The 12967-nt window shown below is 53.5% G+C and overlaps 5 protein-coding genes across 5 annotated transcripts; 4 read left to right on the top strand and 1 right to left on the bottom strand.

Annotated features, from left to right (window-relative positions):
- Positions 1 to 79: 79 nt before the first annotated feature.
- Positions 80 to 3169, top strand: CC77DRAFT_1002905 (secretory pathway Sec39). Its single transcript, XM_018523194.1, has one exon. It carries the CDS (start codon positions 91 to 93, stop codon positions 2899 to 2901), a length of 2811 nt encoding a protein of 936 aa, XP_018379055.1. The 5' UTR covers positions 80 to 90; the 3' UTR covers positions 2902 to 3169.
- A 197-nt stretch (positions 3170 to 3366) lies between these two features.
- CC77DRAFT_1014677 (hypothetical protein) lies at positions 3367 to 4217 on the top strand (the record flags this gene model as incomplete). Its single annotated transcript, XM_018523912.1, has 3 exons — positions 3367 to 3463; positions 3698 to 3979; positions 4108 to 4217. The coding sequence occupies 3 exons, from the start codon at positions 3367 to 3369 to the stop codon at positions 4215 to 4217; spliced, it is 489 nt and encodes a 162-aa protein (XP_018379054.1).
- A 615-nt stretch (positions 4218 to 4832) lies between these two features.
- On the bottom strand, positions 4833 to 7552 carry CC77DRAFT_1036194 (hypothetical protein; the record flags this gene model as incomplete). The annotated part of the gene is made up of 2 exons (XM_018526994.1): positions 4833 to 5057; positions 5132 to 7552. The coding sequence occupies 2 exons, from the start codon at positions 7550 to 7552 to the stop codon at positions 4833 to 4835; spliced, it is 2646 nt and encodes an 881-aa protein (XP_018379053.1).
- Positions 7553 to 9616: 2064 nt separating this feature from the next.
- Positions 9617 to 11122, top strand: CC77DRAFT_1036193 (hypothetical protein; the record flags this gene model as incomplete). The annotated part of the gene is made up of 2 exons (XM_018526993.1): positions 9617 to 10814; positions 11118 to 11122. The coding sequence occupies 2 exons, from the start codon at positions 9617 to 9619 to the stop codon at positions 11120 to 11122; spliced, it is 1203 nt and encodes a 400-aa protein (XP_018379052.1).
- A 1299-nt stretch (positions 11123 to 12421) lies between these two features.
- CC77DRAFT_1067705 (hypothetical protein) lies at positions 12422 to 12667 on the top strand (the record flags this gene model as incomplete). Its single annotated transcript, XM_018529024.1, has 2 exons — positions 12422 to 12436; positions 12491 to 12667. 2 exons carry the CDS (start codon positions 12422 to 12424, stop codon positions 12665 to 12667), a joined length of 192 nt encoding a protein of 63 aa, XP_018379051.1.
- Positions 12668 to 12967: the final 300 nt, after the last annotated feature.

Below are 12967 nucleotides of genomic sequence, written 5' to 3'. Positions count from 1 at the left end.
GGACCCCCGAGAGTGGGTGGGGCTTGGCGGTTGACGTAGCGAATTGTCGCATGGCGGGCGTGTCCTTTCCAAGTCAAAGTCAACGTCAACATGGCAGCGCTGCAGAAGTTATCGCAACTGTCGCAGCCACACTGTGTGCTCCTCGCCGTACAATATGCCACCGAATCCAACATCCTAGCGCTACGGGCGCTGACAGCACTCCGAGACGGCGATCTGCCGCTCGAGCTTACCCTGAGCATAATCCTCAACTACCTCCCGGAAGAGAGCGACCCCTCGTCGTATCACGACTTTCTGCATGACCTGGCGACTGGGTCGCGGTATCCTGGAGAAACCCCCGCTGCATCCCTCGACATATCCACGGTCGAACAACTCTCCAATTCGCGGGCGAAGAAGAGAAGGCACGCGCTGCATCTCCCGCCTGTAGTGCATCCCCTCTACGCAGACGAGGGCGAGCTCGACTTGTTCAGCCACTTTCTCATACACCGCGCCCACCGCATTGACGCGCAGACGGGCCTGCTGGATCTCGTCCCCCAGCTCGTGGTTCCCTTTCTGGGCCATTCCGAATACCTACGCACATGGTTCATATCCACTGTCCTCCCGCTTCTGCGCCTCAGCTATGAATACTACCCGCAATCGTCCGCTACCACGCTTGACGAATTCGCGTCGCTCAAAGGACGACGTGCTATCGATCACCAACTCTCACACGTTCGAAACGCAAACGATGCCCAGATACACAATGCAGCACGGGACCTGAAGGGCGTCGTTGCCCCATGGCTATGTGGAGCCAACGACCGCAAGAGGCGGCGAATTACACGCGAAGGTCGGAGAGCGTCAATTGCGCAGGACCAAGCACACGAACCAGACGATTGGGATTGTCTGTTCCAGTGGCTGCTACATGCCTCAAAGGACCATCTGCCACTCGTTGCTTCAGCCATCGCCGACTGGGACGGCCCAGAGGACATGGACTTGGGTGGCTATGAAGAAGGACGAGACTTTGTCGATGACGACCAACAGCGACAATTGGAGATGAAGTATGCACGAACAGCTCTGGCGTGCCTCTACCTGGTCGACAAGAGCGATGTTGCCTCACTGCAAACGGCGCATTCGCTCTTGTCGAGGATATGTACCCTTCTCAACTACGAGCCGCCTCCTGACCTTAGTATCGGCGTGGGGCAGTTGCCCTCGTACGACCTGAAGGACCCTCTGCTACAAGACTCGACGACTGCTCTACTTAGGGAGGATCGTTTGTTGGACAGAGACAACGTCATTACACAACCTGGCGCTGAAGCATTCCGCGTCCTTGAGCTAATCATTTTCTCCTCTTGTGTTCTGTCAACTTTGCAGCAACCAGTATCCATTCGAGAGGTTGCTAAGATGTCACTACGCGACGACTACGCGGAGCAACTATCGTTGTTGCAAAAGATACTCCATACACTGAACAGCGGCTCCAAGAAAGACAGCGAACAGTGGGCCACTATTCGTTCCAAGTTGTTGTGGCTATGGAACTGGGGTACTGACAACCACGACGAAGATCGCCAAGCCCAGGGTATCTTTGGTTTGCTAGAGCGGAAGGCTTTGGAAACGGAGATACTGAAAGCGCTTCTGGAGAGCAATCATTTCTCTCTCGCGATAGACCTGTACATGAAGCCAGCATTCGGGCAGCAGCCACTTCTTTCGTCCGATGTCGAACAGGTCGTACTTGCATCAGCCATGCACTACTACGACAATGCGAGCAACGGTAACCGCAACAGGGGTGGCATGAAGCGTGCCGCCGATATCATCAACGCATTTGTCCCTCACTTTTCCTCGTCGTCGCGGTTCCGACGGTTTCAAGCCTTGCTCACAGCGACGCATGCCATGTCATTCTATTCACTCATACTCCAGCATGGTGTACCTTTCCAGCCGGTCAACATTCGAGTGAGCCCTAATCCACTGTCGCTGGTGCGTAAGCTGCTATCACAAAACAGCGGTAGTTATACCAAGCTAGACGACTTGGTTTCTATCGGGCAGAACCTAGTAGTTGCAATGCCGTCGACTATCATGAAAGAAGAAGCAGAGAGCGTGCCGATGGATCCCACATCGATTGAACGGAAAAAAGCTGCCGCGGAGCGACGAGTGATCGGAATGGCCATCGAAGCAGCACTAGAAGAAGATGACTTTGAGACTGCTTACTCATATGTCGTCAACCGACTAACCCCTTCGACCCCATCTCCAACGCCACCAACGTCGTCAAATTTCTTCTCATTCGGATCTGCAGATGCCGAAGACCATGAAGACGAGGCAGAAGATGTTGCGTGGCGGGCTGCTCTGCGCGCTGGCCGACACGATACGTCTCTCGCTTCATCAAACTCCTGGTCACAAGCTGGTAATGCAGCACGCCCAGACTTGAGAAGATTAGAACAGCGCATGGAGCTACTCTCGCAAGCCCTGCTGCTTGCCCCGCCCAATCGCCTTGAAGAAGTACTAGGAGTATGGCAACAATGCGAAGCCGAGATGATGCACCTCCTGGCACAAGAAACCGAAGCAGAAGAGCGCTTTAACGATGCAGCCGACCGCAAACTCCCCGGCGCCTTCGACATGGACACCATTACCGTACAGCCGCGCCGTGAAGTCGGTCGTGGTGCTGTGGAAGAAGCACCCATGGGTCTCTTTGACGTAGCGCGTGGAGCTGCTGCAGCTTTTTCCAAGACGGCATTTCCACTGAGGGGTAGTGCTCAAGCTGCAACTTCTACAGGATCTGCAGGGCCGGGCTCGGGAAGGGTTAGTATGGATGGGAGTGAGAATGGTAGTATGGATGGAGGTGAGAGGGTCAGGAGGAGGGATATGGTGGCCAATGCTGCTACCGGGGCGCTTGCGTCTGGTTTGGGTTGGATGTTGGGAGCAAAGCCAGTCAATGAATAGGGTGGTGCGTGGTATATAGAATAAGCAGGTATCTGGCGCTGAAGGAGTGCAATGCTGGAGGGCTGTTATCATACCCAACTTCATGGATGCATTGGTTCCAGTATACATCGTTCGTTGACTAGATACTGTGGCGTGTGATTGTTTTGACAATCAGTGTCCTCATGTGGTAGGTATATGCAATGCTTCCATGCATGCACCCGTTCCGTATACCGTTCTCAAGTGCGTCGTTACTTTGACGCGCAGCAATCACTTAGTTATGATAACGGCCACTGGCAAGTAGCGAGAACTTTGCAGTTGCCTTGACCCGACTCTCCGTCACAGTCGTCACTGACTCACTTCGGCCGTCTGAAAATGCGTTTTTGATGAGATTCATACACTTCAGCATCCATTCGTCATTACGCTAGTGGTACACATTGCTTGACATTGTTGTCACCCCAGCCGCACCTTCCCGCGAGTACAGCAATCATGCCGGGTCAGTCTTCTGGGGATTCAGGCTCTCCTCAAGGTTCGCAACTACCAGAATTAGACCGCGATTGCCTCAGCCTCACTTACGTAGACGTCGGTTCGTCGTGTTTGCGTCAGACAAGCACACACCTTGCAAAGTCCATCCGTTTGCTGTGTACAATTCACTTCGGATCCGAGTTACTGTAGCCTCTTCTTTCCACCTAACCCAGTCTCACACTTCTCTTTCTCGACAACCGGAGGCATTCACTCACTCCCTCGAACCAGCTACCACGGACCAACCTCACGCTTTCTTCTTCCACCATCCTCCAAGCTCAAACAATCATGCTCACAGTGATTCTGGCCTTCATCGGCATTGTCGCAGCCTTTGGCGCTGCCATGCCTACTTCCCCAGCCTTTTCAACCACCGTCGATATTGCCAATACCAACATGAACCGCGATGTCAACCCTAACCCCGACACCTTCTGGCAGGTCCGCGTCCAAACATTTACCGAAGACCTCTGTCACGGTGCTTACACGTTCCTCTGGCTCGACCCTGATGTCTGCATCAATTTCAATGCTGATGTCGAGAGCTTGAGGGTTGTAGGCCATGATGGGCCTGTCAAATATAATTCTCGTGAGTCCCTTATTCCCACGTCTTTGCTGTTGCGAGTTCACGGTCTTGCCTCAGATTCCATGTTATGAGGATGAGCAGGATGGTTAGATTGATGTGTTGTGAGTCAGAGAAAGCTGACATTGGAATAGTCAACGTTTACACCTCGCTTGGCTGCCAAACTGGTCCCACTGTCCAGCCTGTCTTGAGTCACAAATGCTACCAGAAAGGAGGATATCCGTCCATCAAGTTGAGGACGTAAGATCGCTAGGTAATCAATTCACTACCACACAATCCTACTACCATCAACTTCCGGCGACGTTACAATGGACATGAATGCTAAGCAACATAGTGCGATTCTCATAAAGAGGCTGAATCTGAGTCTTTCGGATCATAATCCGTTTGCGCACATGGTGAACGTGGAAACGATACAGAAAGTCATCAGTAATACGCTGAGACCTCAAGCAAGAAAGCAAAAGTTGGTTTGATTGTGGTTGCTTCATGAAGGGCATCAGCTTGATAGCGCTTTTATCACAAAGTACGAATGCAATGAAGCATTGGGGAATTCACCAAAAAAACACTTCGAGAATATGACATGTGATATGCGATTGCCGATGCTTCCTATCTACACCCAGAACACCATCCTATGTAGCGCCCATGTTTCATATATACGACATCTCATCCCACTCCGAATTCATATACAACAACATGATCAAACCCTATATATGAACGAATGAATAAACAACTCCACCGCTGATGCTTATATAAAAGACAGCATAAAAATGTCTCAAGCGAAGGGTATCCAATATCCACCTCCCACCATCTTATCAACACTCACCTCACCCAATTCTCATTTCTCTAGACCTACCTTCCCTCTTTACAGCGCAATAGGCGGCACGGCATTCAACACCCTCAACATCTCATTTGGTGCCATTTGTGCACTCTGCAAACTCCTGACCTGACTACCCTTCTTCAATCTTTGAAGTCCAAGAGCCAGTTTCCAGCTCTCTGTTTCATCAATAAGGAAGACGTATTTCTTGCCATCTGCATCACGCACCGAGGCACGGAGAATGTGTAGATTTTTCGCGGGCTGTTTACCAGTCTGTATAGGAGTAACTTGTTAGTACAACAACATTGAATGAGGAACGATAAAAAGAGAGTGGGGGCGTGACATACCTCGACCATTTTGAGCGTCCAAGCCTTGACATCCCATTCTCTTTGAGGGATACCTCTCACGTCGTCGTCGATGAACAGACCTTCAGATTGTATTTTGAGGATGAGTCCGTCTGTTACCTTGCCCACGTTGGAAACGAGTTGGGCGACGGGTTTAGGAAACAAGTCGTTGAAGAGATACACCGCCTTGATGACAATCTTGTTCGGGTCCGCCGTGGAATACGGCCCTGACCTCGACGCAGGAGGTGATGTGCGAGTGGTAGATTGCGACATCTGACTGGGCGCATAGCTCGACTCGGAGTATGCGGAAGACACATGCGAGCGTGTTGCTGTGGAGCGAGGGGGCGCGGTGGAAGTACGCGGTGGGACAAAGGACGCAGCATCGCTTTCACTTGGCTGGTATGTCTTCGCCGAGGGACGTTCATATGGTTTCTTGGGTGTGACGGTCGCTTTGATGGGGGACGAGTGCGTCGATGTGACTGAAGCGGCGGGCGGAGGGGGCGTAGCTCTGGCACCCGCATATGGATCGAGGCGTTCACCGCCACCGACGTTGCCATAAGTGGTTGACCGTCGAGCTGTGAGGTCTGGGACGGCTGCTGTGGCAGCAGCAGCGGCAGCTTCGGCTTTGATGCGTTCCGCCTCTGCTTTGAGTTTGGCTTCACGGGCTTCACGATCTTTCTGGGCACGCTCACGGGCTGCCTTGAGTCGTTCAGCTCGCTCGGCATCTGTTTTGGCTTTTGCAAGAGCAGCTTCAGCTTCAGCCTTTGCTTTGGCGGCAGCCTCCTCGGCGGCGATCTTCTCTTGCTCAGCCTTCTTTGCAGCTTCTTCGGCGGCTTTGGCTCTTGCCTCGGCTTCGAGCTTCTCGCGTATCTCTTTTTCGACGGCTGCGCGGACTTCAGCTTCACGAGCCTCTCGCTCTGCCTTCTCCTTTTCGATAGCTTCTTGTTGTTTGCGAGCTTTCTCTTTGGCAAGGCGCTCTCGTGCTTCGCGTTCGCGTTGCTCGCGCTCACGCTTCCGCATCTGCTCCCACTTCTCCTTTTCGGCTTTGGCTTTGGCAGCCTTAGCAGCCTCTGCTTTGGCCTTCTCTTCTGCCTCCTTCTTTTGGCGGGCTTCTTCTGCGCGCTTGAGTTCTTCCCATGCTCGTCTGCGGTCTTCCTCGTCTTTCTTCTTCTTCTCCTCGATAGCTCGCAGTCGAGCCTCTTCCGCCAGTCTGCGCTCCTCTTCGGCCTTGCGTTCCTCTTCTGCGATGCGTTGTCGCTCAGCTTCTTCTTGTCGTTTCCTCTCCTCCTCAGCAAGTCGCGCTTCTTCTGCCTCGCGCTGCTTCCTGGCCTCTTCGGCTAGCCTTTGCTCTTCAGCTTCACGCTTTCGTCTGGCTTCTTCTTCAGCCTGCCTTTGAGCTTCTTCGGCTTGCCGCTGAGCCTCCTCAGCACGCTTGCGTTCCTCTTCTTCTTGTCTTCGCTTTGCCTCCTCAGCCTCCTTGGCCTTCTTGAGCTCTTCCTTCAGCTTCCTTTGCACTTCCTCCTCAAGCATCCTCTTGTGTTCTTCTTCTTGTTTCCTCTTATGCTCCTCCTCTTGCTGCTGCTTCTTCTTCTTCGCTGCCTTCTCAGCCCGCTTACGCTCGGCTGCTTCTTCCTCTTCCTGCTTCTTCTTAGCTTCTTCGGCTTGCTTGCGTTCTTCCTCTTCCTCCTTCCGTTTGCGCTCTTCGTCCTCCTTCCGCTTGCGTTCTTCGTCCTCTTTCCGTTGTTGCTCCTCCTTTTCTTTCCGCCTCTTCTCCTTCTCCTCAGCTTCTTTGCGTTCTTGCTCGGCTCGCTCAGCCTTTTCGTCAAAAAAAGACTCGTCATCTTGTGGTGGCGGCGGTGAGCCAGCGTATTGGCGATATCCACCCCATCCACCATGAGGTGGAGGACTACCGGGGAAGCCGCCATTCGGAGGCGGTGGCGGAGGTGCACGTTGATAGCTTGAGCTTCCACCTGGTGTGTTTGCACCTGCTCCAGCGCCAGCACCAGCTCCGCCGCGACCATTGTAGCCCCCTCCACCACTGCTAAAACGGCCACCAGCTTGTGTCTGGCCAACCGCCCATCCGGCAAACAGCATCAAGACGGCCAGCAGTATGACGCCATTGCCACCGGTCGACACTCCATGTCGGACTATGAGGAAATATTGTTTGACGTGGGGCTCGGCAGCCTTCCACAGCAGGATGCTCGCGATGGTGCTGAGCACGCCCGCGATGAAGCTGTTCTGCTGGACGCCCATGCTAGGGAGATATATGAAGCCGCCCCCTGAAGAGTGCGGCGGTATGATGAAGATGTCATAGTTGCCTGGTGGCAGGCCGCCGCTTGGGCCGGGAGGAGGTGCATGGCTACCTTCTGTGGTCTTTGGATTGGCGCCATGCGGAGGCGGCGGAGGAGGAGGACCGTCGTCCATGGTTGCGTATGCCCACGAGGGCGACGAGAGTGGGTGCTATGGGAATCGCTGCTTGGGGAGATTGTGAGGTTGAAATTACTACCGGCGGCAGTCTTGGGCGGTCGTAAAGGGCGAGGCAGTGCAAGAAAACATCAGCTCCACTGACTCGAGATGGAAGCGAACTGCAGCGGGGCGGTGTAGGTGGGGTAAGATGCTGATCAATTTTTGCTTTGTGCAAAGGGCAATTGAGTTTGTGAACACGGTTGCAAAGTATCTAGGACGCCAACAACCTCATAATAATTCTGCTGCGGAGGTGGCTCCTCGGCGGTCCGGGTTTGTTTACGCCAAGAGAACATGGCTCGCTAGCGGGTGCGGGCCGTTGATGCTGCATGGCTACCACGCTGCCACCAACGCCCTCCCAAGCCAGGGGAACGACGATGCAATCGAAGCCAGTTGACCCAGATGCCCTCCAGATGTCTTTACCTGCGACCACTGATGCTTATGTGTTGTTGTGGCTGCGACGAGGTGGAAAAGAAAGTGAAGCTGTTGCCCATTCGACGCGCCCAAACAACACGTCACGCGTGCCAAAACAGACTCGGCTCCTCTTTTCGTCTCTAGCACGGCCGAGCGGTGAATCTGTCACCAAACGTGATTCCACGTAGGGCCAAGTGAGCTCCACGCATGGCACGCGTCAGCATGCGATTCGAGGACGTCGACGAGAGTGGGTTTTCGGTATTGCAGAGTGGGTTGTTCTTGCATTGGCGAGTGGGCATGGACGTGTGTTTTGATCGCTGGTGCAGCGTGCAGTGCAGAGTGCAGGCAGAGCTCCAGCTGTCAGCACCCTCATCTCTGGAAATGCCAGGGTGTCGAACTGCTGGCCAGATGCGAGCGAACCGATACTGTGTCACTGCGGGGTCGAGTCTTGTGAGACCAAGTTTATTTATTGTTAGGAACACTAGGCAGGGGCAGAGAACAGTCTGGTGTGGGTTCTTGCTGTGGTGTTGCGTCGTCTTATCGCGCGAGGCCCGCCAATCTTGATTGGACTCCACATCAACAGGTCACCACCAACAGATCTTGGGAGAGACTACCATACGGTACGCTGCAAAGTCTGGTTCCGCAGGTCGGATGCGCTGCCCATGTGCTATCGATATGTGCATGTGTGCGTGGGTTGGTTGATATCTTCACATCACACCTGGGCATATCACACGCCTGACGACTACACCCTCATCGCTGACTGACTGCACGCGTGACCCAACCACCCTTCTGCTGACTTCGCTCGTCTTCCACGTCCCTGACGTCCCACGCCAAGCTTATCTCCTCCGCTCCGATATCCGCCTTGAAACAACAAAATGTTGATCAAACATGGCTGTTAGTGTCGCGCGGTTACCCCGCCCCGCCATCTTTGTTGAACCCAACACGTCCGAACACACTCCGACGGCCGACAATAGCCATTGCGCTGGCACAACCCCATCTCAGTGCATGCCACCCGCGGCTGTCACCACCACACCACGCTCTGGAGACCTTCAGCCTTGCGGGAGTGGAGCCCTCGCTGTCTTAACCCGCGGGAATCCACTTCCACGTCATGCCGGCCAAAAATGCTTCTCGATCACGCCAGGCGTGCAAGACAAGATGGTAGCTGCTTTCGTCCGCTGCCGGGATGATACGGGACACGAGGGGGGTACGTACGCTACACTCAAACCTGCTGATCGGATGCAGGTACAGGGTGTAGGAATGTTTGGGAGTTTACAGCAAATCACCACCCACAATTGTCACCATGGTACAATGGTGATTGGGCGATATGACGTGAAAAAAGACGTGTTGCATCGTGATGCATACATTAGGCCCAGTCTAGTCAAGAGGCACGGCAATGACAGACTTTTCAACCGGGACGACCAGATTGAGAAAAATGGCGGTGTAGCGGGTGCTAGCGCCGGCCACCTCGATCACCCGCATACTGTCAACAAGTACTAAAGCTAGAGCAGCGGCACATCGCGCCTCCCTGTCCGTGTCCGACAAGACTTTAGAGGGTGACTGTTGCGTCGGCTACTCGTACACAGCAGGAACCCTCATCGAAGACATCCGACCATGTGGAGAACAGGCCTACTCTACCTCGACCGTGGGGATAGCTCCATACTCAACGCCCTCAGGAATGCGGGGTACGACACCAAAGAGCACCCAGGCTCGCCATCACGATCACCTTCCCGCCGCTTCTCAATTGCCAGCGACACCGAGAGCGCCCTCGAGGGCAAGCTCAAGCAAGAGATGCGCCAGCAGCAGGGCGTCCAGCATTGGGTCATGCCGCCGGATGTCAACGGCCTCAAGTTTGCCAGTCCCCGCGCCAGCCCGCGCACACGAGCCATTGACCCTGCCGACGCCCTCGGCCTGTCCACAGACGCAACCCTCTTCGAAGAACCCCTCCTTTACTCGCTGGATCGAATAAAGGAAGACGGTCCGTCACCCGACTACTTCTCCTACGATGACCTCGCCAAGTCGCCATCCATCAAGAGCGAGGGCGAAGAAACCGTCATCACAAAGCACCGCCCCTCTCACCTGCGCACACCCTCAACACCAACCATCGAATCAAGACTCGCCAGTGCGCAAAGGGCATCGCGAACACTTCCGCTCCGCGCCAAGACCAACGACGGTCTTCTGCAACTACAAGCCAATACATCAAAGCCGCAGCGCCCCGCCAACACCCACCAACGCAGAATCTCCCTCGGCCTTCCCATTAAAGCCGCCACCGCACAGAACGAGAACCCTCGCCATCACAGCCCGACCACCCGCTCCCTCCATCCATCAACACCCAAGAAGTTACCAAAGAAGAGCGGACCGACATCGGCCATCCAGCAAGAGCGTGATTTGGAGTACAAGCACCGCCACACATTCATCGGCACAGCATCCCTGGACGACTTCTTAGAGGTTCTCGACGTGTCACCCGAGCAAAACATCACCAACAAAGAAGCGGTAATAAGGGCATTCATCCTCCTAGCCTCCAGCGAGCGATTGCTAGCACGACAAGCATCACTCAAGCCCGATGGATGGAGCGTGCTTGCGCGGACATCTGCCGAGACGGTCAACACCGACTACGTTGAACAAGCAAAGGCCAAACTCGGGTCCATTGTCCTACGCCAATTCCTCGATCTCATCACATTCAACGAAGAAGAAGAGGCAAGCGCCATGGCAGTAGTAGAAGCATTCACTGCCGCCAGCCATCTGGATGCACAAGCGAGTAAAAACGAAGCGAGTAGGGCCAAGGCCTTTCGGAAGCGGATGGTGAAAGACGGTAAAGCGCTACCCCAGTCGTAGGGACGCTAGTTTGTTATTCTGTTATGATTTTTGGTTTCTTTTTTCCACTTTTCAACAGTTTGTCTCTGCCCTTCTCATGATAATGCGACACGTATGATGCCGAATGTCTTATGTTATTACTATATAGCCCATCTCCTTCGATTCGTCTTCACACGATGTTCTTTGCCAGTATCAGCATTTTTAGCGTTCCACACACACCCCCATCCCGCTCACCCCATTAGTTTCTCCCCTTCACCAAAGACCCCTTCCACCTCAACACCGACTTTGTCGCAGCACCTAGGATAGTTCAAAATTTCCCCGGCGACCTTGGCTTGTAAGGCGTGGCTGTCGATCAGAATAGATCAATTCGAAGCCGATATATCCCTGCTCGATTGTTCAATTGCATGTAAAATTTGTCACCGCTCCTCACCGCTCATCATGTATTTCTAGTTTCGAGTCGTCCATCCGCCAGCGTTCATCCTTGTCAGTCATAACAGAGCCTCACCGTCAACCCCTGTCAGCCTCCGTCTGTCTTATACGTCATCCCGCCCTTGGTTTCTATCTCGCCGTCTGACAACTTGACAGTTGCTGCCTTACACTCACCGCAAGGCCAATCTTATGCTTCGGCAACGTACACAGTACAACCCTCCTTACCGCCCATGCCGCCCTTGACAAGTTCCACTTTACCGACACCTCGTCTCAGTCTTACCGCCATGGTCCCGCCACGGACTTGATTGTGATGACTGCTCTCTGGAATCAAGTCATCTATTCCTAGTCACTGCGCCTCTGCAAGTGCGCATGTAGAACGACCTTGTGACAAAGTAGTCGTCTGCAGTCCCACTTCCGCTCTCACGCTATGAACCTATGCTGTTGTCGCTGTAATTTGGCATCAATGAAGCCGAAAGTAGGCGCATGAATCACGGTATTCGACAAGTCAGTCCCTTAGTCTAGCTGGACCGCGGAAGCTCGCGTTGTAACAAAATCAAATTTGTAGACATAGTAGTAATATCAAAAGTCGCCTGATTAGCAGACTCATCTCATGTAAAGTCGAGGTACTCTGTGAGATCAAACCTTACCATCAGCGCTATAGTATGAGATACTAGACTTTTTGATGACGCGACATCACAGTTCAAGCAGCCATCGGCTGCCCTGCATACCCGGCTATCACGGCACCTCTCGGGACCTCGTCGGCTAGTACAGCCTCAACACCACGGCGCACGGCCTGTACACTGATACCTGCGCCACAACAAACATCGTCACTGTGGCGCAAGGCGTTTCCATTTGCTGCTGTTCTTAGCAATTTCCCACGTGCATTATCCTCCCTTTGGTGATGGGGTCTTCGGTTCGCGGCTACTACGGCGATTCTCGTCGAATGAACGTACCGGGAACATAGCGTGAGCCATTCATCTGGTTTCTGGCGTCGTCAGCTACTGCAAAGTGATCTTGGAAGGGAGCACATAAAGCGCGGAGAGCCCCATCCACTTTTTCTGGTTCAGCCACACTCAACAGCCACAACCTCGAACTTCACCACTACCAACCAGACTTGTTCTTTGCAAAATCACTACAGCCTAGTTTACCAATACGGATCCCATCACTGCGCGCACAATGGCATCAAGCACAGTCAGTCACATCTTCTTTAACATCTCTAGTCTTTTTTCCTAACTTCCACGCCAGAGCACTATCCTCCTCTACTTCCTCGCGATATGGATTCCCTTCCTACCTGTCGCGATAAAGCGCGGTTGCACCGCTGATCTCTTCATCAACATCGCATTGTGTATTCTTGGTTGGATCCCTGGTGTTATCCACGCTTGGTACATAATCAGCAAGACGGAAAAGGTACCGGTTCCCTAAGGGGACTAAGTGGGCGGAGGTATTGAGAATGGGAAGGGAAGGGAATGGCGCTGGGCGTCTTCGGGTGTTTACGGGACCTCAGGAACTTTGACAATTCAACAATATTCATTTTGATCAGGGCAAGTTGAAGTACTCTTTCTTTTTCTGTTCCTGAAAATCGTACCTGACCTGGCGTGCTAAACCTCGGGAATGCGCCACATCTAATTGAAGAGTGTGTGTCTGTGCACTTTCCGCACCAGCACCAGTCCCAGCCATCTCCACATGTTCGCTGCAAGATGCACCACACGTCATCTCTCCTTT

The sequence above is a fragment of the Alternaria alternata genome (genome assembly GCF_001642055.1).
Source record: "Alternaria alternata strain SRC1lrK2f unplaced genomic scaffold CC77scaffold_40, whole genome shotgun sequence".
NCBI lineage: Eukaryota > Fungi > Ascomycota > Dothideomycetes > Pleosporales > Pleosporaceae > Alternaria > Alternaria alternata.
This window is presented reverse-complemented; position numbering and strand designations above follow the sequence as displayed.

Excerpts from the sequence above, each read along its gene's own strand:
- CC77DRAFT_1002905 (XM_018523194.1), top strand. The coding sequence starts at position 91 with ATGGCAGCGCTGCAGAAGTTATCGCAACTGTCGCAGCCACACTGTGTG.